At 44.8% G+C, this 27,254-nt stretch overlaps 1 protein-coding gene across 3 annotated transcripts in view; it reads left to right on the forward strand.

Annotated features, from left to right (window-relative positions):
- LOC124553802 (sorting nexin-13-like) overlaps positions 1 to 26,754 on the forward strand; it is a 419,627-nt gene extending 392,873 nt beyond the window's left edge. For all 3 annotated transcript variants that reach the window (XM_047127777.1, XM_047127778.1, XM_047127779.1), the window contains one exon: positions 24,467 to 26,754. In XM_047127777.1, coding sequence (XP_046983733.1) covers positions 24,467 to 24,619 — 153 coding nt within the window. In that variant the 3' untranslated portion in view covers positions 24,620 to 26,754. The remainder of the gene's footprint in view (positions 1 to 24,466) is intronic.
- Positions 26,755 to 27,254: the final 500 nt, after the last annotated feature.

A 27,254-nucleotide genomic window follows, 5' to 3' on the forward strand; every position in this document is an offset into this window, starting at 1 on the left:
ACACACACACACTAAATGGCAGTGCAGTATGATGTGAAATACCTTTCTGAAGTCAACGAACACGGCATCTGTCTGAGCGCTGTCATCTGCAGCTCTACGGATTTCACGGATGAATGCAACTTCTGTGGACATTTTCTTCTTGTGGCCTCACTGAAATTCTCCAGAACATCGATGTAGAACTCGTTATTCATCTCACCAGGAGGGACAGACTCTTTATATTTTCAATCCCCTCAGTAATTCAGTTCGTGCGATGGAATACGTTGAGATGTACCAAAACTTGTTCCTAAGATGTTGTAGATATGTCATATGGTCTATCCTTAACCATGCAGAATCACACCTCTCAGTTTCTGGACATTTACTGGTGTGATGCCAGTTGACTGCTGACTAGAAAGATTGCCACCATCAACTGCTGTTCTCCAATTTTTGAAATGCCTAAGCACTTCATTCGTCTGTGTCTGGTGCAAAGCATTATCTCGAAAGTCTCCGCTTGACACTTGGTGTGTTTCTGTGGCGTGATTCCCACACTTACAAACAAAACTTTATGCAGAGTTGCTATTTTCTTCAAGGTTCCCAGCACAAAACCGCAAACTCGTGATACCGGGCAAGTGGAAATACATTAAGGTGACAAAACACATGGGATAGCAATATGCAGGAATACAGGGTGTTACGAAAAGGTACTGCCAAACTTTCAGGAAACATTCCTCACAGACAAAGAAAGAAAATATGTTACATGGACATGTGTCCGGAAACGCTTGCTTTCCATGTTAGAGCTCATTTTATTACTTCTCTTCAAATCACATTAATCATGAAATGGAAACCCACAGCAACAGAACGTACCAGTGTGACTTCAAACACTTTGTTACAGGAAATGTTCAAAATGTCCTCCGCTAGCGAGGATACATGCATCCAGCCTCCGATGCACGGAATCCCTGATGCGCTGGTGCAGCTCTGGAGAATGGCGTATTGTATCACAGCCGTCCACAATACGAGCACGAAGAGTCTCTACATTTGGTACCGGGGTTGCGTAGACAAGAGCTTTCAAATGCCGCCATAAATGAAAGTCGAGAGAGTTGAGGTCAGGAGAGCATGGAGGCCACGGAATTGGTCCGCCTCTACCAATCCTTCGGTCACCGAATCTGTTGTTGAGAAGCGTACGAACACTTCTACTGAAATTTGCAGGAGCTCCATCATGCACGAACCACGTGTTGTGTCGTACTTGTAAAGGCACACGTTCTAGCAGCACAGGTAGTGTATCCCGTATGAAATCACGATAACGCACTCCATTCAGTGTAGGTGGACGAAACTAAAATGAGCTCTAACATGGAAAGTAAGCGTTTCTGGACACATGTCCACATAACATCTTTTCTTTATTTGTGTGTGAGGAATGTTTCCTGAAAGTTTGGCCATACCTTTTCGTAACACCCTGTATAGATGGCAGTAGTATTGTGTCCACAAGGCACAAAAGACATTGCATCGGCAGAGCTGTCATTTCTACACAGGGGAGTCACGATGTAATTATGGCTGCACTACAGGAATTAACAGACTTTGAGCACACGGAACATTCCATTTCATAAATCGTTTGGGAAGCAATTTTCTGAGATCCACAGTGTCAAGACTGTGCCGAGAATACCAAATTCCAGGCATCACCTCTCACCAGGGACAACACTGCGGCTGACGGCCTTCACTTAACGACCGAGAGCAGCGGAATTTGCGTAGAGTTGTCTGTGCTGACAGACGAGCAGCACTGCATGGAATCGACGTGGGATGTGTGTCAAATGTATTACCTACGACAGTGCAACAAAATTTAGCACGAACGGGCTACGGTAGAAGACGACTGACTGGAATGCCTTTGCTGACAGCACGGCATCACCTGCAGCGGCTCTTCTGGGCTCTGACTGTATCGGCTGGACCCTAAACGACTGGAAAACCGTAGCCTGGCCAGATGAGTTCCAATTTCAGTTGGTAAGAGCTGATGGTGGGGTCTGAGTGTGAGGCAGACCCCAAAAAGCTATGAACCCGAGTTGTCAACGAGGCACCGTGCAAACTGATTGTGGTTCCAGAATGGTGTGTGCTGTGTTTACACGAAATAGACCGGGTCCTCCGATCTAACTGAACCGATCGTTCACTGGCAGTGGTTATGTTTGGGTACTTGGAGATCGTCTGTAACCGTTGGTAGACTTCACGTTTCCAAACATGATGGAATTTTTTAAGGATGGCAATGTGCTCTGTCACTGAGCCACAATTGTTTGCAATTGGTTGGAAGAACATTGTGGACAATTTGAGCAAACGATTTGCCCACCCACATTTCTGGACATAAAATTCGTCGAACATTTACGGGACATAATCGAGAGGTCAGTTTGTGCACAAAATTGCATACTGGCAACACTTTCACAATTCCACTATGTGATCAAAAGCATCCAGACACCTGACTGAAAATGACTTACACGTTTGTGGCACCCTCCATTGGTAATGCTGTATGGTCTTGGCCCACCCTTAGCCTTGATGACAGCTTCCACTCTCGCAGCAATACGTCCGATCAGATGCTGGAAGGTTTCTTGGGGAATGGCAGACTATTCTTCATGGAGTGTTGCACTGAGGAGAGGTATCAATGTCGGTCGGTGAGGCCTGGCAAGAAGTCGACGTTCCAAAACATCTGAAAGGTGTTCTGTAGGATTCAGGTCAGGACTCTGTGCAGGCCAGTCCATTACAGGGATGTTATTTGGGAAGCAAAAAGGTGCTTAAAGCATCAGTGTAGGGCTGTGCTGTGATAGTGCGACACAAAACAACAAGGGGTGGAAGCCCCCTCCATGAAAAACATGACCAAACCATACCACCACCACCTCCGACTTTTACTGTTGGCACTACACACACTGGCAGACAGCGTTCACCAGGCATTCGCCGTACCCACATCCTGCCATCAGATTGCCATACTGTGTACAGTGATTCGTCACTCCACACAACACTTTTCCACTCTTCAATCGTCCAATGTTTATGTTCCTTACACCAAGCGAGGCGTCGTTTGGCATTTACAGGCTTATGAGCAGCCACTTGACTGTGAAATTCAAGATTACTCACCTCCTGCCTAGCTATTATAGTACTTGCAGTGGATCTTGGTACAGTTTGTAATTCTTTTGTGACGGTCTGGATAGATGTCTGCCTATTACACATTACGACCCTCATAAACTGTCGGCGGCCTCGTGTCGGGTCAGCCTATATACTTTTTTGCTGTATGTGTCCCTTCACATTTACACTTCACTATCACATCGGAAACAATAGACCTAAGGATGTTTAGGATTGTGGAAATCTCGCGTACAGACGTATGACACAAGTGAGACCAAATCACCCGACCACATTCGAAGTCTGTGAGTTCTGCAGAGCACCCCATTCTGCTCTCTGACTATGTCCAATGACTAGTGAGGTCGCTGATACGGAGTACCTGGCAGTAGGTGGCAGTACCTTGCACCTAGTATGCAAAACGTGTTTTTCGGCATGTCGGGATACGTTTGATTGCATAGTGTATGTTCTGCAGGGGACACCCAACAAGTTGGTGAGTCCACGCCACATCGTGTTACTGCACTATGGCAGGCAAAAGGAGATCCAACACGACAGGAGGAGATATACTGTAGCTTTTATCAGCCCAGTGTGTGCTCACCAGCGACACACAGCTGCCTCTCACAACACAGATTTGAGAAATGTGTGTGAGGAGCACCTGTTTTCACCAAAGTGTACGGGTCCGAAGATGGCGTTGATGCAACACCGAAACTAGTAGCGAAGTAAATAAATAATCTTAAGTACAGCTGCAGAAATTTCGTTTTTAATAAAAATATTATGAGAAGGAAAGTTGCTACTCACCATATAGCGGAGATTCCGAGTCACAGGTAGGCACAACAAAAAGACTCTCACAATTATAGCTTTCGGCGGTTAATAGATAGACATACGCACAGGAGTGCTGTTGCTTGCAGTACGGTTTCAGTTGCCTGAGACTGCAGTCGTGTGGGTGAGTTGCGTTTGCATGCACACGTTTGTGTGTGTGTGTGTGTGTGTGTGTGTGTGTGTGTGTGTGTGTGTGTGTGGTCAGCCTATTAAATGCCTTAATGGACTAAAGCTGTAATGTGATACTCTTTTTGTTGTGACTATCTGCGACTGAGCATCTCCACTGTATAGTGAGTAGCAACTTTCTTTCACATAATATTGTTTATATAATTGTGTGTTCTCCTGCCACATTTGGTGAGTAGACTTTTTATCTATCCAATTATATTTTCAAAAATTGTTTATTTTTGTTGAAAAGGATAGATTGCCACTCATCAGACAGAGGATGAATTGAATCGCAGACAGGCATAGTGAAACAGACTACTAAACATTTAAGCTTTCAGTCAAAAAGTGCTCTCCTTACGAAATAGAGGACGAACAGATTCAGACGGACACAACTCGCACATGCACAGTCCTGCAAGGGCCAGACTGTAGTCTGCAACTGCATCTGAAATGGTCGGCAGTCTACTGGGGTCGGGTGGTGGGGGTAAGGACGTGGCGTAGGGGAGGGATAGGGAGTGATAGCAGGGTAGGAGTGGGGGAGGGCGCAGAGACTCGACGGGGACAGGATAGGGTCGCTACAGGCAGAGTTGGGAGGCTATGCTGGGATAGCGGAGGTGGAGGGGATAGGGAGAAAAGAGTAGAATACGGGTAGCGTAAAAGGCCATCTGGGACTGGAGCACCGAATCCCATTCTTCGCCAGGGACTCGACTACCTCTGTTCGTGCTCTGTAACGAGGAATATCCTCCCTACCTTTTCGACAGTGGTATTGCGCAACCTACCCTTATCCGACCCCACTCCGCCCCCCTCAGAACCTCTTTTCTCGTGGCTCGTATCCTCGTAACAGTCCTAGATGCGAGACCTGTCCTGTTCGTCCTCTGACCGGCATCTGCTCCAGCCCTGTCAGAGGCATTGCCTGTGCCGTCAGAGGCAGAGCTACCTGTGAAAGCAGTTCACAGAACTACAAACTAGGCCACAGCTGCATCGTATGCGGGTAGGACAACTGACGAGCTGTCCGTCCACACGAATAGTCACTGCCAAACTGTGGCTGTCAACAGCTGGACCTCACAGGTGCCGAACATGCTGTCCGACACAGTGTGCTTCAGTGCGATGATTCAGTCTGCCCCCATCGGGACCCTTCCCGCTGACAACAGCTTTCCTGAATTTCACAGGTGGGAACTCTCCCTGCCGTATATCCTTTGTTCCCAAAACTGCCCCCTGCCTAAATCTTCACCAGTCCCTGTTCTCCACTTACCTATGCCCTTTGCTGCTTCCCTTTGGCCACAGGATACATCTTGTACTCCTCCCAGCCCAGCCTACCTAGCTGCCTTATCCTGTCCCCCACCGTGCCCTTGCACTCCCACAGCAGTGCAGCTTCTTCCCTCACCCCACTACTACCCTGCTACCAGTATTGAACGGTGGATTTACTTTCAAAGTCTTTTCTTAAAGAATTTACTTTACTTACTGGCGATTCATCAAGAACATTAACACAGTTAATCACACTATGTGAGCATGGAAGTAGTTGCCAGTGGGTAACTGATGAAAACAAATTTCTTTCAACAAATGGAAATTTTTCGTCCTAAAAGCCCTCTCTTAAAAAATATTAAAAATTATAATCAGAAAGCACCCTCTAAATATCAAGTTACAATTTATTCAGAGGCAGAAATAACATGTTTTTTGACAGTACGAGCTTTCGGGCTGAGAAGCTTGCTGCTCCCTTTTAACACGGCCGTAGTCACGACCGCTCACAACAACCTGTGAAAGACTACACTGGTGCAAATCTGCAACACACCAGATTACTTTAAACTGAAAATTTTAACAACTCACACACACATACAATCGATAGGAGGGATGGAAATAGTACAAAAGACTCACATTAAAAATTATTTGCCACCAAAAGTGCAACTCGTTTTTTAAAGAACTCTTACAGTGGAAGCGTGGCAACTTTATATACAAAATTGACCATTTAAATAAAACCCATCAAATGCAGTCTTACATAAAATATACAAACATGCTCTATATTACACATATACTGCCTCGCAAGATGATAGGCAGGATAAAAACATATTTCAGGAATTCGGCCTTTTACACCTTAAGCAATAAATTCGTTAACACCGAATCCAACAAAGATGACAGAGGCAGCTATTAATGTCAGGGGGATTACTGAACAACCTGAACCGCAGATTGCTCTAACCTGCTCCTACTCCACAAGGGAAAAACAGACCACCCAATTAATAAATAACCATCTTCCCACAGGTGGGCAAACGGGGAACAATGGTGGGACGACCCCAAAATAAAGCGGCTGGTGACCTCGCCAAGAAAACAAGTAGAATTCAACAAGTAAATGAAACAACATATCTCCAATCACTTAACTTTTAATGAACTGTGATTTCTGGCGAAGACCTGACGCAGCACCCCCAACGCTCTTCCGGACCGCCCGCTGCCAACCACTCCAACGGACGCAGGAAGGCGCGGCGATCTCCCCTCTCACGACGTCACAGCTCGTACCGACCAGCCCGTTGCCGTGGTTTGACTCATGTTACTCGCGTGTCGACCGCGAAGCCACTACCCCTCTCTATACGGCGCGGTCCACTTGATTCCCGTGGTGACCTCACACGTGCCGACGTTCGAGGCAGACAAGTCACGTCATGTCTCAGTGCACGACCGATCGGTGCAACCGCCAATGACCATTGCCTGAACAAACTCGAGCAGACTGGCAGCCTAACACATACTAACACTCCAGACGACAGGCAGACACTGACTGCCCCACACTGACCGGCTGTCCAACTGACCAGACTCGCCCTTTTAACGAGCTCATAGTGCCCTTTAAATGCACGTGAACAGGCAACCTTTCGCCTTTCCCACCAGAGGGAGACACCAAAGCTGCGATTGCCACAGCGGCGCCACCGCCAGAAACGGAGGGCGACTGCTTTACACTACGCGCTGCGGTGCGCTCTTTAAGACAGCAAATTTTACCACAGCTCAAACAACTTTACTGAATGTCACAGGTGGGAACTCTCCCTGCTGTATATCCTTTGTTCCCAAAATTCCCCCCTGCCTAAATCTTCACCAGTCCCTGTTCTCCACTTACCTATGCCCTTTGCTGCTTCCCTTTGGCCACAGGATACATCTTGCACTCCTCCCAGCACAGCCTACCTAGCTGCCTTATCCTGTCCCCCACCATGCCCTTGCACACTCCCACAGCAGTGCAGCATCTTCCCTCACCCCACTACTACCCTGCTATCCTCCTCCCCCTAGCACAGTACCTACACCAAGAGGTTGCTGCTCATTTCAGGTGCAATTGCAGTTAGTTTCCAGTGGGCAAAGACAGTGGCCTTGCATATATGAGGTGGCTTGTGTTAATATGTGTGTGTCCTATTTGGGAAGAACTTTTTCATTCAGAAGGTTAAATGTTTAGCAGTCTCTTTCATGTGCTTGTCTCCAGCTCGAGAACATCTCCCATAGTGGCACCGCTGTGAGGATGCAAATCACTTTTTCTGTAAATACACACAGTGATTTTCGTGAGCGTCCGTTACGTTTGAGATTGGACATGATGAACGGATGTTTTTCAAGAATGCCTTTAAGGTGACAAAGATGGCATTACGAACACCCCACACAGTTTGAACGAGGTTGTGTAATAGGGCTACAAGAAGCCGGATGTTCCTTCTGCGCACTAATATGTGGCAGGAATTTAGCCAATCTACAAGACTGCTGGCTGTTGTGGTCAAGAGATGGTACGGTCTCTAGAAGATTGGGCTCCAGACAGTGGTGTGGCGCGCAGTGGTTAGCACACTGGACTCGCATTCGGGAGGACGACGGTTCAATCCCGCGTCCGGCCATCCTGATTTAGGTTTTCCGTGATTTCCCTAAATCGCTCCAGACAAATGCCGGGATGGTTCCTTTGAAAGGGCACAGCCGACTTCCTTCCCTAATCCGATGAGACCGATGACCTCGCTGTCTGGTCTCCTTCCCCAAAACAACCCAACCAACAGTAGTGTGGCGACACCAAGAGGGAAGACCGTCGTATAGCTCTGGCACATTGTACTGCATCTGCAGCAGCAATTTGAGCAGTAGTTGGCACCGTAGTGGAACAACACACTAATTATTATCCTTGACAATGAAATGCTCTCAAATTTGGTTTCAACCTGAGGACACAATACACTTGCACACTCTACCGAAATTTGGTTTCAACCTGAGGACACAATACACTTGCACACTCTACCGTGCACTGTTTAATAAACTCACCACCCGAAAAAGGTTTGTTTCGTTCAGCAACGTTATAGGTGACCGTGAAACTTGCTTCTGTAGCACTATTTTGAAGCGGTGTTTCCTTCGTAAATAACACTTGTTGCTTCTTTGAGCGTTTCACGAACTCCGCTGCTTTCATTTTTCGTTCTTCAGATGAAAGCTTGCAGCCAAAGTCACTGTGTTTTGTTTCGTGATGTCGTTTAAGTTTGTACTCCTTGAAACAGACAAAACACAAGTAAAACACCCGAAAAAGAAGAAAATTGCTCTGAACGTCTTACTATTTACTCGGCACAGCAGAAATACCGCGCTCCCATCAGCCGTCGCGTGGAGCATAAATTTGCGCCAGTAGCGGGATGCACAGTGCTTTTTTCCGTGCCCGTGGTGGCTGATGGTAGTGCTCCCATAATGCACCGCACCCACGTGCAGCTAGGTTGGTTGCGTGACTTTAGAGATATCTGTCGGTAGTACGCACTGCCGAGTAGCACAGACGCTTGCCAAATTTTTTAGTCACGCGGGGAAGGGAAATTTTGTTTATCTTTTATTTATCTATTATAATATTTAAATCTTTAAAAGTATCGCTCTAATGGTTAAAGAAAGGAACACAGACAAAAGTTGTATTTTTTGTTACTAGATGTATATTTTTTCAACTACATCTACATAACTTCTAGGCAGCCCGTGCTTGAGACTTGGCAGTGGTTTCATAGAACAAATTCCAGATTAGTTTTTGATACCCCATTATCATATGACATGTGGCAAAAATGAACACCGTTCGAGCTCTGATCTTTATTATTATTTTATTGTGATGGTCATTCCTCCCTGTGTAAGATGGAACTGATGAAATATTTTTGCCTTCGGAGGAGAGAGTGGGTAATTGAAATTTCGTGAAAAGATCATGCCACTGTGAAAAATACCTCTGTTTTGATAATTGCCATACCAACTCGTTTATCATATTTGTGATACTCTCTCCCCTATTTTGCAGTAATATAAAATGAGCTGTCCTGTGAACTGTTTTTTCGGTGTCCACCATCAATTCTGTGAGATAAGAAGCCCATGCCGTGCAGCAGTATTCCACAAGAGGTCAGACAAATGTCGTATAGGCAGTCTGTTTAGTGGGTTCCACCTAAAAAACAAAAAAAGTAACAAGTCACAGTTATCAGATAACAATGGTGCAATCTCCTTGTGAAGAAGATAATTTTTTAATGATCAAAACCTAGGTGTTCAAACCCCCCCCCCCCCCCCTTCTCCCACCTCCAGGGGGCTCGCGACTCTAAGGCTGGTTCGTGCTCAGCTACCAAGGGGTCCCAGCCTTTGCAACATTTTTTTCCTTCTGTGCTGCATGTCTATCCTCTTGCTATCCGAAAAAGAAGAAAATCGCTCTGAATGTCATACTATTCACTCGGCGCGGGAGAAATACCGCGCTCCCATCGGCCACCGCGTGGAGCATAAATTTGCGCCTTAGCAGGATGCACAGTGCTTTTTTCTGTGCCCGTGGTGGCTGATGGTAGTGCTCCCATAATCCACTGCACCCATGTGCAGCTAGGTTGGTTGCTTGACTTTAGAGACATCTGTCGGTAGTACGCACTACCGAGTTACGCAGACGCACACGGAGTTTTTAGTCGCTCGGGGAAGGGAAATTTTGTTTCTCCTATGATTTTTGTAAATGTCGTGGCGGGCCACCAAAACACCTCTGCGGGCCACATGTGGCCCGTGGGCTACTATTTGCCCACCCCTGCACTAGTACAAATTGGTTACATAGAGGACAGCTCCGAGCCAGACACCCTGTAGTGTGCATTCCACTGACGCCCAACCACCACCACATGCGACTTCAGTGGTGTCGAGTGAGAGCTCATTGGGGGGTAGGGTGGAGATCTGCTGTTTTTTTCTGATGAAAGCTGGTTTTGTCTCAGTGCTACTGATGGCCATCTGTTGGTTAGGAGGAGACCATTTGAGGGCATGCAATCAACCTCTCTGCAGCTAGACACACCGGACTTACACCTAGAGTTTCAGTTTGGTGTGTGATTTTGCGACAGCGGGAACACTCCTTGGTTATCCCGTGCACTCTGAATGCAAATTTGTACGTCAGTCTGGTGGTTTGACCTGTTGTCCTCTGTTCGTGAACAGCATTCCGGAGGCGTGCTTTTCAACATAACACTCGTGCATGTAACACTGTAATAGCCCGACGTGCTCTTCGGAGTGTCGACATGTTGCCTCGACCTGCTCGATTGCCAGATCTGTCTCCGACTGATCACGTATGGAACGTCGTTGGACGATAACTCTGGCGACATCCCCGGCATTAAGTGTCCCGGGTGTATCGGGCGTGGAACTCCGTACCGTAAACTGACATCCGACACCTGAACGACACAGTGCTTGCATATTTGCGTTCAAAATTCTGGTGGTTGCAACGGTTATTAATGTAAAATCATTTCACATTGGCAATCGCTCACTTATATTAACCTGTGATGTAGCTATGTTAATCCCTTAAATGTGTCATCTAGACAAATGTATTCCTGAAATTTCATTATTCTATATTAATTATTCTATGGTGTTGTGATTTTTTTTCCATCAGTGTATGTTTCTTATTTCTAAATGCTTTGCCTTAACATTTTAATCATCTTATTAACTTTTTTTATTTTTATAATTTTTCCTCTTCTGAAGCATTTCACCTCTTCTGAAGCATTTCACATGTTGTGTTATTAATTTTTATTTATCTATTATAATATTTAAATCTTTAAAAGTATCGCTCTAATGGTAAATCAAAACAAAGTAATCTGTTTATATTGGCTGTGCAACAGACAAAATTTTATTTTTTGTAGCTAGATGTATATTTTTCATCTACATCTACATCTACATGACTTCTAGGCATCCCATGCTTGAGACTAGGCGGTGGTTTCATAAAACAAATTCAAGATTATTTTTTGACGCCCCATTATCCTATGACATGTGGGAAAAATGAATACCGTTCAAGCTCTGATCTGTATTATTATTTTATTGTGATGGTCATTCCTCCCTGTGTGAGATGGAACTGACGAAATATTTTTGCACCCGGAGGAGGGAGTCGGTGATTGAAATTTCGTGAAAAGATCTTGCCACTGTGAAAAATACCTCTGTTTTGATAATTGCCATACCAACTCGTTTATCATATTTGTGATACTCTCTCCCCTATTTTGCAGTAATATAAAATGAGCTGTCCTGTGAACTGTTTTTTCGGTGTCCACCACCAATTCTGTCTGATAAAGAGCCCATGCCGTGCAGCAGTACTCCACAAGAGGTCATACAGATGTCGTATAGGCAGTCTGTTTAGTGGGTTCCACCTAAAAAACAAAAGAAATAACAAATCACAGTTATCAGATAGCAATGGTGCAATCTCCTTCTGCAGAAGATAATTTTTTTAATGATCAAAACCTAGGTCCCCCCCTCCAGTGGGCTCGCAACTCTATGGCTGGTTCGTGCTCGGCTACCACGGGGCCCCAGTCTTTGCAACATTTTTTCCCTTCTGGGTTGCATGTCTGTCCTCTTGCTATCCTTTTCCCCTCCCTCAGGGAACACGTCTGGATTATTATTGGGAATGTCCTGCACTGTCTGTCGCTGACGTAAACAATGTCTCACCTTAGTTTTTCACTGCATTTTCCTTTCTTTGTTTCCCCTCTCCTTGTGCTCCTGAAGACCGGCCCACGTGTCTAGCACGCAAGAGGTGACTGGGTAACACGTAATTCCCAACCCCGGGTCGACAGGTAGGATTCCAACGTACCGCCTGGTACAGGCCAGGCCCGGGGAGGGGGGTGATTGCCTCAGCTGTGACCTTCCCAAATTGCCAGTTGGTCCCACTGTCAGGTGTGTGAACAATCACCTGAGGTGGGTACGCCCCCTCTGAAGGGGGCCCCCAGTTGGAAGGAGCGCGCCATCAGAGACGCTGGCAATCGTGGTGGATCTCCACACGATGAGTCGATCACCTTTGCAGTCACCTTCTATGAAATGTGAACATAATGAGGCTAGTGATTGCTGCAACACGGTTCCTCCTGGTCTCACGTACTGAAGACGGTCAGTCCTTCGCCACTGTAAATCCGTTTATTATTTGGGAAGGTGTCGATGTAATTGCCGGTCCATAGAAATCGTGCTCTCATTTACGGAATGTCACTTTGCTTTTGGAAACTAGTTCTGATCCTCGAGCACATCAACTGCTCGCTGCCTCGCTTCTCCGCAGCTACCCTGTTTGTGTCGAGGCCCGTAGAACTTCGAAATCTACCCGTGGTGTAATTTACATCGAGCTGCTCGACAGTCTGACCAAGGTCGCTGTCCGATCTTACATCTCCGGTCAGGGTGTCATTGCCGTCCGTCGTGTAATGAAAAAGGTAGGTTCCTCCTTAGTGCCCACTCTTTTCCTCACCTTTAATAGAGTGGTGCTAAAGTCCAAGTTCAAAGCAGGCTATGAAATCGTCACAGTCTGGCCGTTTATTATGAACTCGATGTGCTGCTACCGGTGTCATTGTTTCAACCGCACTAGAACTCTTGTTGACACCTGGCCAATTGTGTAACCTGTGGTAGGAACGCGCACGAGGGTAATCGTCCGCCTCTTCCTCCCCGCCGTATCGACTGCAATGGCGGCCGTGACACCTCCTCTCGGGATTGTCCCGCGTATCTCGACGAGCAGGCTGTCCGAGAGAGCCGGGTAAATGAAAAAGTGCCCTACTCGGTAGCTTGCATGTTACTGGCTAGTCACAGACCCTGCATTCTCCCATCTGGCACCTATAGTTCTGTTCTCGGTACCCCTCCGCCCGTGAAAGACGTGGCCACACAGACGTGCAACCTCCAGTTCAGCTCTGGAGTTGTGAAATCAGCTGTTGCCGAGGTTGCATCGCTGTCCGCCCATCCGGCTGTGCGACGAGCCGTCAAACTCTCGCCTCTAGGGGCGAAGCCACCAGTTACACAAACGGTAGGCGGGACAGGACAGGAGGAGTACTCCCGTGAACACTTCCCGACAACACCCGAGTGTCCCTCTAACCGAAAAGGCTCGAAGAAGTCCACTAAAGGCAAACGATCTCCTCCTTTGCCGACTCGAAGATCCTCTTCGACGGTGTCAACACGTGATACCTTAGCCTGGCCGGCCCGTGTGTCGCCAGTGCGCACCACCGACCATTTTTCAGCGTCGGACTCCACAGACCGACCGCTCTAGCGAGCGATGCTTCTGTGGTCCCCGTGGAGCGGGATCCTCCTGCTTCTGTGCCCTGTAGTAGCGACTCTTGACAGGCTGTCACTCGACAGCCGCCGAGGTGACACGCCTACGTCTCTTTTCCACCGTGACTCTCCTCCGATGGAACGTTCGCGGCCTTCGGACCTGAAAGGAGGATTTACGGCTGTTTTTAGCATCGCAGCATCCCCTTGTACTCTGCCTTCAGGAAATGGAATTGTGCCCTCACGAGTGCTTTAAGCTTACACATTTCCTACCTATTTGTATTGATCTTCCCCTGAGGTTGGCATTCTCTCTCGTGTGGGCGTCGTACTGCTCATTGCAAGATGACATTCATAGTCGACCCGTCTCACTGACTACCAGTCTTCGAGGTGTCGCAGTTCGCCTTTTCCTTCCGCACCTGACTTTTTCCCCTCTGTACCATTTATGTCCCTCCGTCATTCGATGTCACCGGGGCAAACGTCCTTCAATTTATTGGGCAGCTACCTCCCCCATTTTTGTTGCTCGGTGACTTTAATGCACGTCATCCCCTTTGGGGTTCTCCCGCAACCTGCCAGAGATGCCCTCTTGGCTGACCATCTTATCCAACTCACCCTCTCCAGCCTTAACACTGGAGCACCCAGTTTCCTTTCCGACTCCTCGCACACCTATTCCCATTTGGACCTATCCTTCTGCAATGCCCAGTTTGCCCTTCATGTCAGTTCTTTCTGACACCTACTCGAGCGACCATTTCCCATGTGCTATTCGTTTGCTGACTCCTACACCGTCTGCGTGCGTGCCCCAATGGCAGTTTACTAAGGCTGACTGGCTGCTTTACTCTTCCCTGGCGACCTTCGAAGAATAGGATTTCCCCAGTTGTGATGACCAGGTGGACTATCTCGCCCGTGTTCCCCTTACTGCTGCAGAACTTTCCGTTCCTCCCACATCTTGTCCCAGTCGCTTGGTGGAGTGAGGTTTGCCACGACACAGTGCGTGCACAGAACGTGCTCTCCACGTTTTTAACCGTCACCCTACAATGGTGAACTGCATTTGTTATAAACAGATGCATGCAAAGTGTCCTCTCATTCTTCTAGAGAGTGAAAAAAGTAGCTGGATTTCATTCACTATTTCTTTTAACAGTTCCACCCCTTCCTCTGTCGTGTGGGCCAACCTCTGATGACTTTCTGGGACCGAGACCCGTTCCCCAATTTCCGGCCTGACATAGCAGACACTATCCTCGTGGACCCTATTGCTATCTCCGACACCTCGAGTCGCCATTTTGTGGAAGTTTCGAGCTCTTCCCACTATTAATCTGCCTTCCTCCGTCGGAAATGAGTGGAGGAAGCTCGGGCGATACCCTTCTCTTCTCTGAATTGTGAGTGCTACAGTGCCACCTTTACTACGAGGGAGCTAGATCGTGCTCTCAGTTCGTCCCGATCCTCTGTCCCAGGCTAGATGCCATCCACGTTCAGATCTTGCAGCACCTTTCTCTTGCTGGCAAGCACTTTCTACTTAACACGTACAACCGCACCTGGGCAGAGGGCACATTTCCCAGACACCGGCGTGAAGCCACCGTCGTAATCGTACCTAAGCCCAGCAAGGACAAAAACCTTCCTTCTAGCTAACATCCCATCTCTCTTACCATCTGCATTGGCAAGGTCACGGAACATACGATTCGTGCCCAACTGGTACGGTGGTTAGAGTCTTGCAATTTACCGACGAATGCACGGTGTGGATTTCGAGCACGGCATTCTGCAGTTGACCATTTCATTATTACTTTGCCCACCCGTGTCAGGAATGGTTTTGTGCGGAAATCCCAGACTGTGGCTGTGTTTTTCAATTTGTAGAAGGCCTACGACACCTGCTGGAGAACTGGTAACCTCCATACTCTTCCCATGCGGGGCTTCCGTGGCCGCTTGCGCTCTTTTCTTCGGGCATTTTTAGAAGACCGAGTTTTCGACGTGCGTGTGGCTTCTGCCTTGTCAGACACCTTTATTCAGAAAAACAGTGCGCCTCAGGATTTCGTCCCGAGTGCCGTCCTCTTTGCTATCACCATTAATCCTATAATGGCCTGTCTCCCACTGGTCATCTACAGCTCCCGTTTTTGTTGACGATTTTGCCACCTATTGCAGTTCTCCACATAACTCACTGACTCAGCGGCACCTTCAGCAATGTCTCGATCGTCTTTACACCTGGAGTATCGACAGTGGCTTTCGCTTTTCCTCTGACAAAACCGTCTGTATGAATTACTGGTGATGCAATTGGTTTCTCCCACCACCTTTACATCTTAAGTCTGTTGCCCTTCCATTCGTTAAAACTACAAAATTCCTGGGGTTCGTGCTCGATAGGAAACACTCTTGATCCTCCTATGTGTCTTACCTGGCAGCCCACTGTACACAGTTCCTCAGTGTCTTACGTGTCCTCAGTGGTACTTCCCCGGGTGCCGATCAAACCGTCCTCTTCTGTTTGTACCAGTCCCTCCTCCATTTGGAACTCGACTGTGGGTGCTTGGTTTATGCGTCTGCACGTCCGTCCGTCGTACGCCGTCTCGACACTATCCCCCATTCTGGCATCCGTTTGGCCACGGGCGCCTTTTACACCAATCCGGTTGAGTGTCTGTACACTGAAGCTGCTGAACTACCACTGTACTACCGCCGTGACTTTCTTCTCAGTAGGTATGCATGCCGTTTGTCTGCCGTGCGTGGCCACCCGTCCTGTGCCGCCTCCTTCGACGATTCTTTCGATTGCCAGTACGGTGTGCGTCCCTCTTCTCTGTTAACTCCTGGAGTCCACGTTCAGCACTCGATACGGTGGCTTAACTTCACACTACCGGCATCTTTCCCAGTGGGTGTGAGCTGTTCACCACCTTGGCTTCGTGAAGAGACCCACGTTAACCTTGGCCGTCATTTGCTCCCTAATGAGACTACTCCGGCCTCAGTCAGTCGCCTTCAGTTTCACAAACTTCGCACGGAACTTCGCGATTGTACCTTTGTATACACTGACGGCTCCCGGACTGACTGTGGAGTCGGGTGTGTCCAAGGAATAGAAAAGCAACTGGAATCACTCAACAGAGGAAAGTCCACTGGACCTGACGGGATTCCAATTCGATTCTACACAGAGTACACGAAAGAACTTGCCAGCCTTCTAACAGCCGTTTACCGCAAGTCTCTAGAGGAACGGAAGGTTCCAAATGATTGGAAAAGAGCACAGGTAGTCCCAGTCTTCAAGAAGGGTCGTCTAGCAGATGCGCAAAACTATAGGCCTATATCTCTGACGTCGATCTGTTGTAGAATTTTAGAACATGTTTTTTGCTCGAGTATCATGTCGTTTTTGGAAACCCAGAATCTACTATGTAGGAATCAACATGGACTCTGGAAACAGCGATCGTGTGAGACCCAACTTGCTTTATTTGTTCATGAGACCCAGAAAATATTAGATACAGGCTCCCAGGTAGATGCTATTTTTCTCGACTTCCGGAAGGCGTTCGATACAGTTCTGCACTGTCGCCTGATGAACAAAGTAAGAGCCTACGGAGTATCAGACCAGCTGTGTGGCTGGATTGAAGAGTTTTTAGCAAACAGAACACAGCATGTTGTTATCAATGGAGAGACGTCTACAGACGTTAAAGTAACCTCTGGCGTGCCACAGGGGAGTGTTATGGGACCATTGATTTTCACAATATATATAAATGACCTAGTAGATAGTGTCGGAAGTCCCGTGCGGCTTTTCGCGGATGATGCTGTAGTATACAGAGAAGTTGCAGCATTAGAAAATTGTAGCGAAATGCAGGAAGATCTGCAGCGGATAGGCACTTGGTGCAGGGAGTGGCAACTGACCCTTAACATAGACAAATGTAATGTATTGCGAATACATAGAAAGAAGGATCCTTTATTGTATGATTATATGATAGCGGAACAAACACTGGTAGCAGTTACTTCTGTAAAATATCTGGGAGTATGCGTGCAGAACGATTTGAAGTGGAACGATCATATAAAATTAATTGTTGGTAAGGCGGGTACCAGGTTGAGATTCATTGGGAGAGTCCTTAGAAAATGTAGTCCATCAACAAAGGAGGTGGCTTACAAAACACTCGTTCGACCTATACTTGAGTATTGCTCATCAGTGTGGGATCCGTACCAGATCGGGTTGACGGAGGAGATAGAGAAGATCCAAAGAAGAGCGGCGTGTTTCGTCACAGGGTTATTTGGTAACCGTGATAGCGTTACGGAGATGTTTAACAAACTCAGGTGGCAGACTCTGCAAGAGAGGCACTCTGCATCGCAGTGTAGCTTGCTCGCCAGGTTTCGAGAGGGTGCGTTTCTGGATGAGGTATCGAATATATTGCTTCCCCCTACTTATACCTCCCAAGGAAATCACGAATGTAAAATTAGAGAGATTAGAGCGCGCACGGAGGCTTTCAGACAGTCGTTCTTCCCGCGAACCATACGCGACTGGAACAGGAAAGGGAGGTAATGACAGTGGCACGTAAAGTGCCCTCCGCCACACACCGTTGGGTGGCTTGCGGAGTATAAATGTAGATGTAGATGTAGATCATCGGCGCCCGTGTCTCTCGATACCAGCTTCCAGCACACTGCTCAGTATTTACAGCCGAGCTCTTCGCCCTGTATCGGACCACGGAGTACGTCCGGCAACACAGCCTTTTTGATTGTGTCCTCTGCTCAGACTCACTCAGTGCCGTTCAAAGTCTGTGTGCGCTGTACACCGCCCGTCCCGTAGTGCAGTGGGTCCGGGAAAACTATCACTTGCTCACTCTCGGTGGAACCAGTGTGGTGTTTCCGTGGGTTTCCGGTCATGTCGGTCTGGCAGGAAATGAGGCTGCTGACGCTGCTGCTGAGGTTGCAGTCCTCGTACCTCAGCCCGTGGGTACCTATATTCCCTCTGACGATTTCTGTGTTGCCGTCTGTCAGGAGGTGGTGTCCCTTTGGCATTGCCAATGGTCGTCCCTCCACGGGAATAAGCTCCGGCTTATTAAGCGTCTCCCATTGGCTCGGACGACGCTCTTCTCGACCCTCCCGCCAGGAGGAGGCCGGCCATTTTAAGTAGGCTGCGTATTGGGCTCTGCCTTTTTAGCCGTCATCGTGTGATAAGTGGCGCTACCCCACCACTTTGTACATGTTGCACCCAAGTTTTAACTGTCCATTTTTCAACCATTAACATTCCTACTTCTGTTTGCCATCTAAGTTGTCAGCCGTTTTAGCAAATGACGCGTGGGCTGTCGACCGTATCTTACTTCTTACCCACCGAAGCAGTACGGCGAAGGCTATTTAATTTTTAGTTTTTGACCTCTATTTCTGTATGGTTTCTTTCTTTATCATTTTTTCCGTGTGCCTGTTTATAGCTGTCTTGTATTATGTCCATTGAGACTGATGTATAGTCGTTTTGTAACTCCTGTCTTTCTTCGTGTTCTGTAGTTTTGACTTGGGTGCGTATGACCCCAGTTGGTTTTTGCACCCTAAAGCAAAGCAAAACAAAACAAAACCAAAAACCTAGGTCAAAGGTTCTATTAAACCTTCGTTATTCAACTGGTTGGCTGATTCTTGCACGCTTTCCAAGGAAATGCAGAATATAAAAAGTTTCAAAAGTTTTGGTGCTAAACAACTGTATAAGTGTGTTACAGAACCTGCACATCATTGCTATTGAAGTCAAGCAAGTACCTATGTAATAGGTATTGTGAGGGTACAGAATTTGTGTAATGTTTGTTGAATATGTTGGCTCTCTACTATAGGTCCCTAGCAGTTTTACCTTCAATCTTTATGATTTTTTTTCTGCGTACATTTCTATTTACGTATTTTTATTGATATATCCTGATATATGAGTTGTTATCTACCTTCATAGCTTGTATTAAATTTTTTTATAGAAACAATGGAAACTCAATGGTGGAATATCAACACTGCAGGAAAAGATAGATTGCTACCTACTGTAAATATGACATGTTCAAGTTGCAGACAGGCACAATTGAAAGACCTTGCTTGTGTGTATGAATTGTGTTTCTCTTTCCTTTTCTGATGAAGGCTGTTGCCGAAAGCTTACGTGTAAGTATATTTTAATTGTACATATCTGCAACTTAATGTGTCACTTTTATGATAAGTAGCAATATGTCTTTTCCTACACTATTAATTTGTTTATACAGCAACTTTTCCCATGTTGTTTCAGTGTTTCAGTATTCCTGACTGATTTGTTTAACTTTCTGAGGGTGTCTGCTTATTTTCTTATTCCCTGGATTACTTATGTGTTTGCTTTAATTTTAATTTTGAGTCATTTAATTGGAAATACAGCATTGTAACAGTGTCTATAACTTGTAAGAAATGACTGAAACTTATATACCTACATTGCAGATACATAACCTGTGCCAAGTTACATTTTTAACAAGTGATTGAAAACCTTTAGGCTATTGTCACTAGCAAATCTTCTTTTTCTGTATGTAATTGACCATTCGATCCTTACTTGTTGTAATATTATGTTCAATGTGACTGGCTTATTGTCCAATAACCTGGTGTCTGTTACGTCAGTGATATGTTCACATTTGTTCATATTGAAAAATATTTGGTCAGTTATTAGTTTAGTCTGATTTATATATTTAGTGTCTATATGTGTAGTTGCTGTCATAGTACAAGACAAGAATAGATTGATGAGCTGTTAGTGTTTAGCACAATCATTTTAAAATTAACATTGATATTGTCAATAACAATTGCATTTTAAACAGAAATGTTGATTCTAACACCCAAGTGCAGTATTCAGAATCTGTTTCCATGCATTTTATTTTAGTAAGTTTAATGTCTCTTGAATGAAGCCCCGCCCTAACATATATTCATGTTCAATTTCCTTTATGGGGCTACAGCACTTGCGTATTATTTCAAAATCTTGAATAACAGCGGTACATGCTGCATCCCTTTGAGCCAGTGCTCTTTTATACATAAGACTTTAAATAACAATATTATGAAAAGGATAGTTGCTGCTCACCATGCAACGGAGATGCTGAGTCGCAGATAGGCACAACAAAAAGATTTTCAGAAAATGAGCGTTCGGCCAACGAGGCCTTTGCCGGAGCATTTTTTTTTTTTTTCCTATCTCCAACAAAGATCTTGTTGACTGAAAGCTCATTTTCTGACAGTCTATTCGTAGTGTCTGTCTGTGACTCAGCATCTCCACTATATGATGAGTAGCAACTGTCCTTTTTCAAAATATTGTTACATTCCATCCTGCACTTTCCATTGTTGAATTTTGCCTGAAGGCTTTAAATAGTCATTCGGAAGGACTTAAGTTTCACCTAACTTGCTACCTCAATTAGTTCTGTGCATTTTGATAGAAAACTGTAAACAGATTTTTCTATTCTGATTTTGGTGCATTATTTACCTTTCTGTTTGCATGGTGCTGCCTACAAATAAAAAAATCTTAGATGGGTTGGTGGAGCCATTTTACATCTGGATTGAAGTAAAACATTTCCTTCTGGTGTGGCATCTGTCAGTTTAAGAAATGCAGTGTATGTGGAACATAACATCTAACACCTCGTACGGTTGCGACTTAACACAGCCTGATAAGTTTTGTGGTTGTAATGTAGTGTGGTGTGGTTTTTGCTTTATTATGTTTTTATTCACACTTGGTTTGGCATCATGAAGACGCTCACTTGGAAGAGTATTTATGTGGTGCCAATTCATTTTTGTTTGCCACTGGCAGTAGGAGGAAAAGGAGAAAACTGTTATTAGTTGTTCTTCATGTTGCAGCAGTCATAGTGAATGGACACGAGCCAGAAATGCAGTTGCATTTCATGTCCGACTCTGCTCAATATAGTGCTGAGCTGGTAAAAAATTTGATGTAGCCTAGATAGTTTGAAAAACAAACATTATTAACACACATACAGGGTGTAACGGGTTTATTTTTATGTCGTACCTTAATATTGAAACACAGCTGTTTATTGTCACAAACACATCACAAACTTTATGACCTGATGATTTGTGCCCGGTTATAACTAGCTCCGTGGCCATAACTGACTGCTCTTGTCAGCGTAGACTATCTGTATTGCATCCGTGCATCCACATTTCAGTACCTGACCAGGCCCCCAGAGAAAAATAGACATTAACGGCTGGCTTGTGCCGTGCGTAAGTGGAGGTACAACCCGACCTAAAAACATGGGACTTGTAATAGCTAAATTATGTGACTGAAAATTATGTAAATACTGATGTAATGTTGTTCAGTACAGTGTCCTCAGTCACCAATAGAAATATGTGCACTTACACTCACTGAACCCTTTATATTTAAGCCAATCCAGAAAGCAGAAATTGCGTATAGACAGCAAGTGGCTTAATTGAAAAGATTGGGGGTTTAAGATTTGAAAGAAACAGTTCGTAATATGGCTGGTACAGCAACCAGTACATATGATATGAAGAAACAAGCAGTCTTGTTCACAGCATTGTAATTTTTTTTATTATTTTTTTATTTGCCAAGGATGTGTTACACCTTTATTTAGGCATCTTTGGATTGACCTTCTGAAGAAATAAAAAATATCTTAATAGAGGTGTGACCCCATTTAGTGAGATGGATTACCAAGAAAAAATTAAACAACTTACTAATATCTGGTATCGAATGGATACATGGCATACCGTGCACAAAATATCCCAGCTGGTAAATGCCCTTAGTAAAGCTTCTAAAACACTACACAGTGTTCTATAAAATAGAATAAAAAATATTTAACCCACTTTGTCCCTAAATTGACAAACAACACTGGAAATGAGAAGGAAGCAGCAGATAAACTTATTATGGCATGTGGTGCAGTCCAACGTAGCCTGAATGGGATCGGGCCTACAGTAAAGCTCTACAGCAAAACACTCTGAATGTGTAGTGCGTATTCTCTTGCACACGTCACACTGAATATGGAAACATAGGAGGCCTCAAAGACTAGTGCGCGCAGCTCTCGGCAGATGGTGCGTGCAGGCTGTGAGCTGCAACAGCATTCAGTTGCTAAATCTTGTCATAACAATAAACTGCAACAGTTGTTATGGATGACCGGTGTTCTAAAAATTGCTGATAAAATGTTTACATTAATAGTCAGAATAATCAGAGTTACTAAAAATTAAAAGCTAAACTATATAAAAAATACATTGCTATGATGGGAAACCATAAAAGTACAGAGGGGAGCTCAGAATACCAATGCAGAGTGTCCCACGTAGTATTATAGCCAACACTATTGTACATACCTGAATCTCCCTAAAGCTAGAATTTATACCCATAACGCCCCCCCCCCCCCCCCCCCCAATCAACGCACAAAATCGTGCCATGCTACCTATTCCATGCTACCTATCTGTCATTGCTGACTAACAGTATACAGATGCCAAAGAAGTGCAGCATTGAAGCCATACAATAGACTCCAGTGGGACACTGGTAAATGCAGATACAAACATAAAATCAACATTTGTCAGTAGTGACAGGTAGATAGCAGAGCATGATCTCTAATACTACTCGGGACACCAAATTTGATATTCGGAGCTCCCCTCTGTACTTTTGTGCTTTTACATTATAGCAATGGATTATTTTATATACTTTAATTTTTAATTTTTATTTCGAAGCTAGATCAGGAATGTAAGGACTATGGTATGAAGATTAGCATCTCCAAAATGAAAGTAATGTCAGTGGGAAAGAGATATAAACAGATTGAGTGCCAAATAGGAGGAACAAAGTTAGAACAGGTGGACGGTTTCAAGTACTTAGGATGCATATTCTGACAGGGTGGCAACATAGTGAAAGACTTGGAAGCGAGCTGTAGCAAAGCTAATGCAGTGAGCGCTCAGCTACGATCTACTCTCTTCTGCAAGAAGGAAGTCAGTACCGAGACTAAGTTATCTGTGCACCGTTCAATCTTTCGACCAACTTTGTTGTATGGGAGCGAAAGCTGGGTGGATTCAGGTTACCTTATCAATAAGGTTGAGGTTACGGATATGAAAGTAGCTAGGATGATTGCAGGTACTAGTAGATGGGAACAATGGCAGGAGGGTGTCCACAATGAGGAAATCAAAGAAAAACTGGGAATGAACTCTATAGATGTAGCAGTCAGGGCGAACAGGCTTAGATGGTGGGGTCATGTTACACGCATGGGAGAAGCGAGGTTACCCAAGAGACTGATGGGTTCGGCAGTAGAGGGTAGGAGGAGTCGGGGTAGACCGAGGAGAAGGTACCTGGATTCGGTTAAGAATGATTTTGAAGTAATAGGCCTAACATCAGAAGAGGCACCAATGTTAGCACTGAATAGGGGATCATGGAGGAATTTTAAAAGGGGGAGTATGCTCCAGACTGAATGCTTAGTCTTAGATGATGATGATGATGATTCACCCTGATTATTTTTACTATTAATGTAAACATTTTATCAGCAATTTTTAGGACACTAGTCATGTGTGATAACTGTTACAATTTAATGTTACGTCAAGATTTAGCAACTGAATATCATCATAGCTCACAGCCTGCTTGCACCATCTGCCGTGAGCTGAACACATTACTTTTAGGGGCCCGGTATGTTTTCGTATTCAGTGTGGCGTCTGCAAGAGAATGTGCACTACGTACCTGGCACATTTTGATGTAAAGCTTTACTGTAGGCCTGATCTCGTTTGGTCTCCATCGGGCTGCGTCACATGCCATAGTAAGGTAATCTGCTGCTTCCTTCTTATTTCCAGTGTGTGTTGTTTGTCAATTTAGGGACAAAGCAGGTTACGTATTTTTTAAAAATACTTTTTGGGCATCGGCTGTTTTATTCTATTTTATAAGACACAGTGTGCAGTGTTTTTAAAGCTTTACCAAAGGGCATTTACTTGCTGGGATATTTTGTGTGTGGTATTCCATACCAAATATCAGTAAGTTGGTTAATATATTCGTGGTAATCCAACCTAACTAAGTGGGGTTCTTATAACCAAGACTGCTTGTTTCTCGGTAATGAGGAAAGATTATTATTATTATTATTATTATTATTATTATTAGGAATAAACAGATGTATGAGTAATATAACACACTCTCGGATTACAGGTTTTCCGGAGGCTGCACTCGCGGTCTCCACGTGTCCCTCGGCAGTCGTCGAGCGGTGGGCAGCTGAAGGGAGCGTCAAAGGGTGGCGGCGGGGGTGGAGCACCTCCGGAGCTGGGGTTGCGGGGGGAGGCGATTGCCGCCCGGACTCGGTGATAAGAGGGGTGCGTAGGAGCCCCCAGCTGTGGACCGGACGCTTCTGGGCCCAGGTCTACTCCTGATGCATTTTCCCAAAACTTTTACAGTTCCGCAATTGTTTCAAAATGTGCCCATACGTCCAGTCGGTGAGAAATCTGTGAAGTTAAGTTACAGTTAGTACAAATTGTGCAACGATCTCGGCTTCGGTGGAAAGTTTCTGAGCTGATTGTAGAGTTTGTAGCGAGTGCAAGACTGAATTCCCGGCGTCGCTTAGGACACCGGTAGGGCTGTGACGGTTTGTCTTTCACGGGCAGTATCGGAACGTGCTCGGCCTGCAAGGTGATGTAGAGTTGGTCACGAAGTGGTGGCAGCTGGTGTATGGAATGGAAGTATTGTGTAACGAAGTTGAATTAATGGCTTGTGAGTATGTGGGAGAGTGTGAGGTTCCAGGTTGTGTGGTACTGGAGAAAGGAGAGTGGCGTAGTGTAAGTGCTGCAGCTTGCCTGAGTAACTGTGTGTTTGGTATTAGTGGTCCGCAACTGTGAAGGATTTATTGTACAGCTGCCTAATAACTGAAAACTGTGAATGAATGTTGTATTGTAAAGTAATTTATTATAGTCTTGCCACTAATAACAAACTTTCTGTCATTGAGGTGGCCTGCAAGTTCAGCAAATCGTGTTATGAATGCTGTGAGGGAAGCATATCACACTTCAATTAAAAATGGTAACAAATGTCGTATATTTCTCACTTCAATGGAAGTGAGTAATTTTATTATGAAAAGAACTGTTTCCAGGAGACCAGTAATGTTGTATATAAAATGATTCAAATGAAAATATGTACTAATTAACGTTATGTTGTAGAAATCATTCCACAGAAATTGTACATCTTTTTTTTCTGTCTTTTGCAGTACCTCCTTCCCGCAAAATAATTAATTCACCTCTCTCTCTCTCACTCTCTCTCACTCTCTCTCTCTCTCTCTCTCTCTCTCTCTCTCTCTCTCTCTCTCTCTCTCTCTCTCTCTCTTCTTGAAAACTTCTACAAGTGTGGTTTTGTGGGCGATTCTAGCATAAGTTTCTGGCAAACAAGTTTTTGTGTGCATTCTTATACTTGGCACCCCAAAATATGATAAAGCAGCACAGTGCATCTAAGTGATTACATGACATTTCTTCTAGGAGTAATGCCTGTTCCTCAAATTTTCTACAGAAATACATTATGGCCAACGCACTCTGCATAGTACAAGCACATGCTGTGATAACAGCTTTGGTCAGACGACTTTCTCACCTGAGAGTAAATGGTTGTCCGATCTAGTCAGCTCTGCGTGTCCAGAAAATGAAAGCTTTGAGTTTGACAGTTCAAAAAATATATAGGTTTTTACATAGAGTTTGAAGAATTATTGAAAAACATGCTTACAAGCAGTGCTGTTTAAATGGTCTCCATTTTAACTGGTACTTTTAAAAGAAAATAAACAAAAAGTAATGAAGTTACTGCTGGTGCCAAACTTAAAAAGATGAGTATTAGTATAGTATAAACTTGCACACAACTCTAGAATTTTGTCAGCTGCTGTACATTAGATTATAAGTCTTCAAAGCACCAAACGTAATTTAGTGGTGAGTTATTGATATCTGTGTGTATTAAGTGTGGATGCTTTTTGAGCAAGAGAAAAAGAGATATATTTATTTTTGTATTGTTCTTTGTGTTTGTGGACTGCTTACCAATTTATGTTATGGTCCTAAGCAGAGGAGACTATGTTGTTTTTAAATGGTGCTTAGCAAGTGAAAGTATTATTAGTTGTAATTTTCTGTGAGAAGAAAGATGATATTTAATCTTTATCAGTGTGTGTATTTGCAAATGTATGTGTGCTGTGTGAAGTTAAGCTCGTGGTACAGATAAATTACTGAGCACTAGACTGCCAATGTAGGATGTAGGGATTAAAAATAATCATTATCCATTTAAATATGTATTCAGAACTCTGTCGGGGTCAATTAATTTGTCAGCCTGGGTGTATTCTCAGGAGCATTTCTCTGTGTGTTTTATGTTGTTAGCAAAAAACCAGCTTTAGTGACTATGCAAATGTCCATCAGTGACTGTTCAGTGTTTGCCATTAAGGAACTGTGTCATCGTGAGAAATAAAGCATGCGAAAATTTTATTTTCACAACTATGTTCTTACTGTGTATTTATGTTGGCACTGAATCAGCTCGGCAATGCCCATCTATCCGAATTGCCTTACAGTGTAACCTGCAAGTTTTTGACAAAATAACACTACTTATTATGTAAGTTAGTTACGGTTAGTTGATCAGTAACATGCACCATAGACCATTTGACCAATTGTGCAACGGGATGAATTCAATTATGAAATGATTGGAATAAGTCTGTTTACAGTATGTGTATTTGTGATTAGCATTGATGTTAATGAACAAATTACTTTTTAGTCCTACTCGTACAGCTACACTTAAAAATTAGTTTCCTCAGAGGCTAACAGCTTGTAAACAAGCATTTGTTCATGGAATGATAGGAGTTGTCCAGTACAAATGACTTCAGGTTAACTTGTAAACCTGCTTTGCTAGCTGTCGAACATTTTATGTTATGCAGCAAATTATCAAATAAATTTTTCTTGCGGCACATTGAACTTCTTTCTGAGCCACTAACAGCTTT

Source organism: Schistocerca americana, chromosome 11 (genome assembly GCF_021461395.2).
Source record: "Schistocerca americana isolate TAMUIC-IGC-003095 chromosome 11, iqSchAmer2.1, whole genome shotgun sequence".
Taxonomy (NCBI): Eukaryota; Metazoa; Arthropoda; class Insecta; order Orthoptera; family Acrididae; genus Schistocerca; species Schistocerca americana.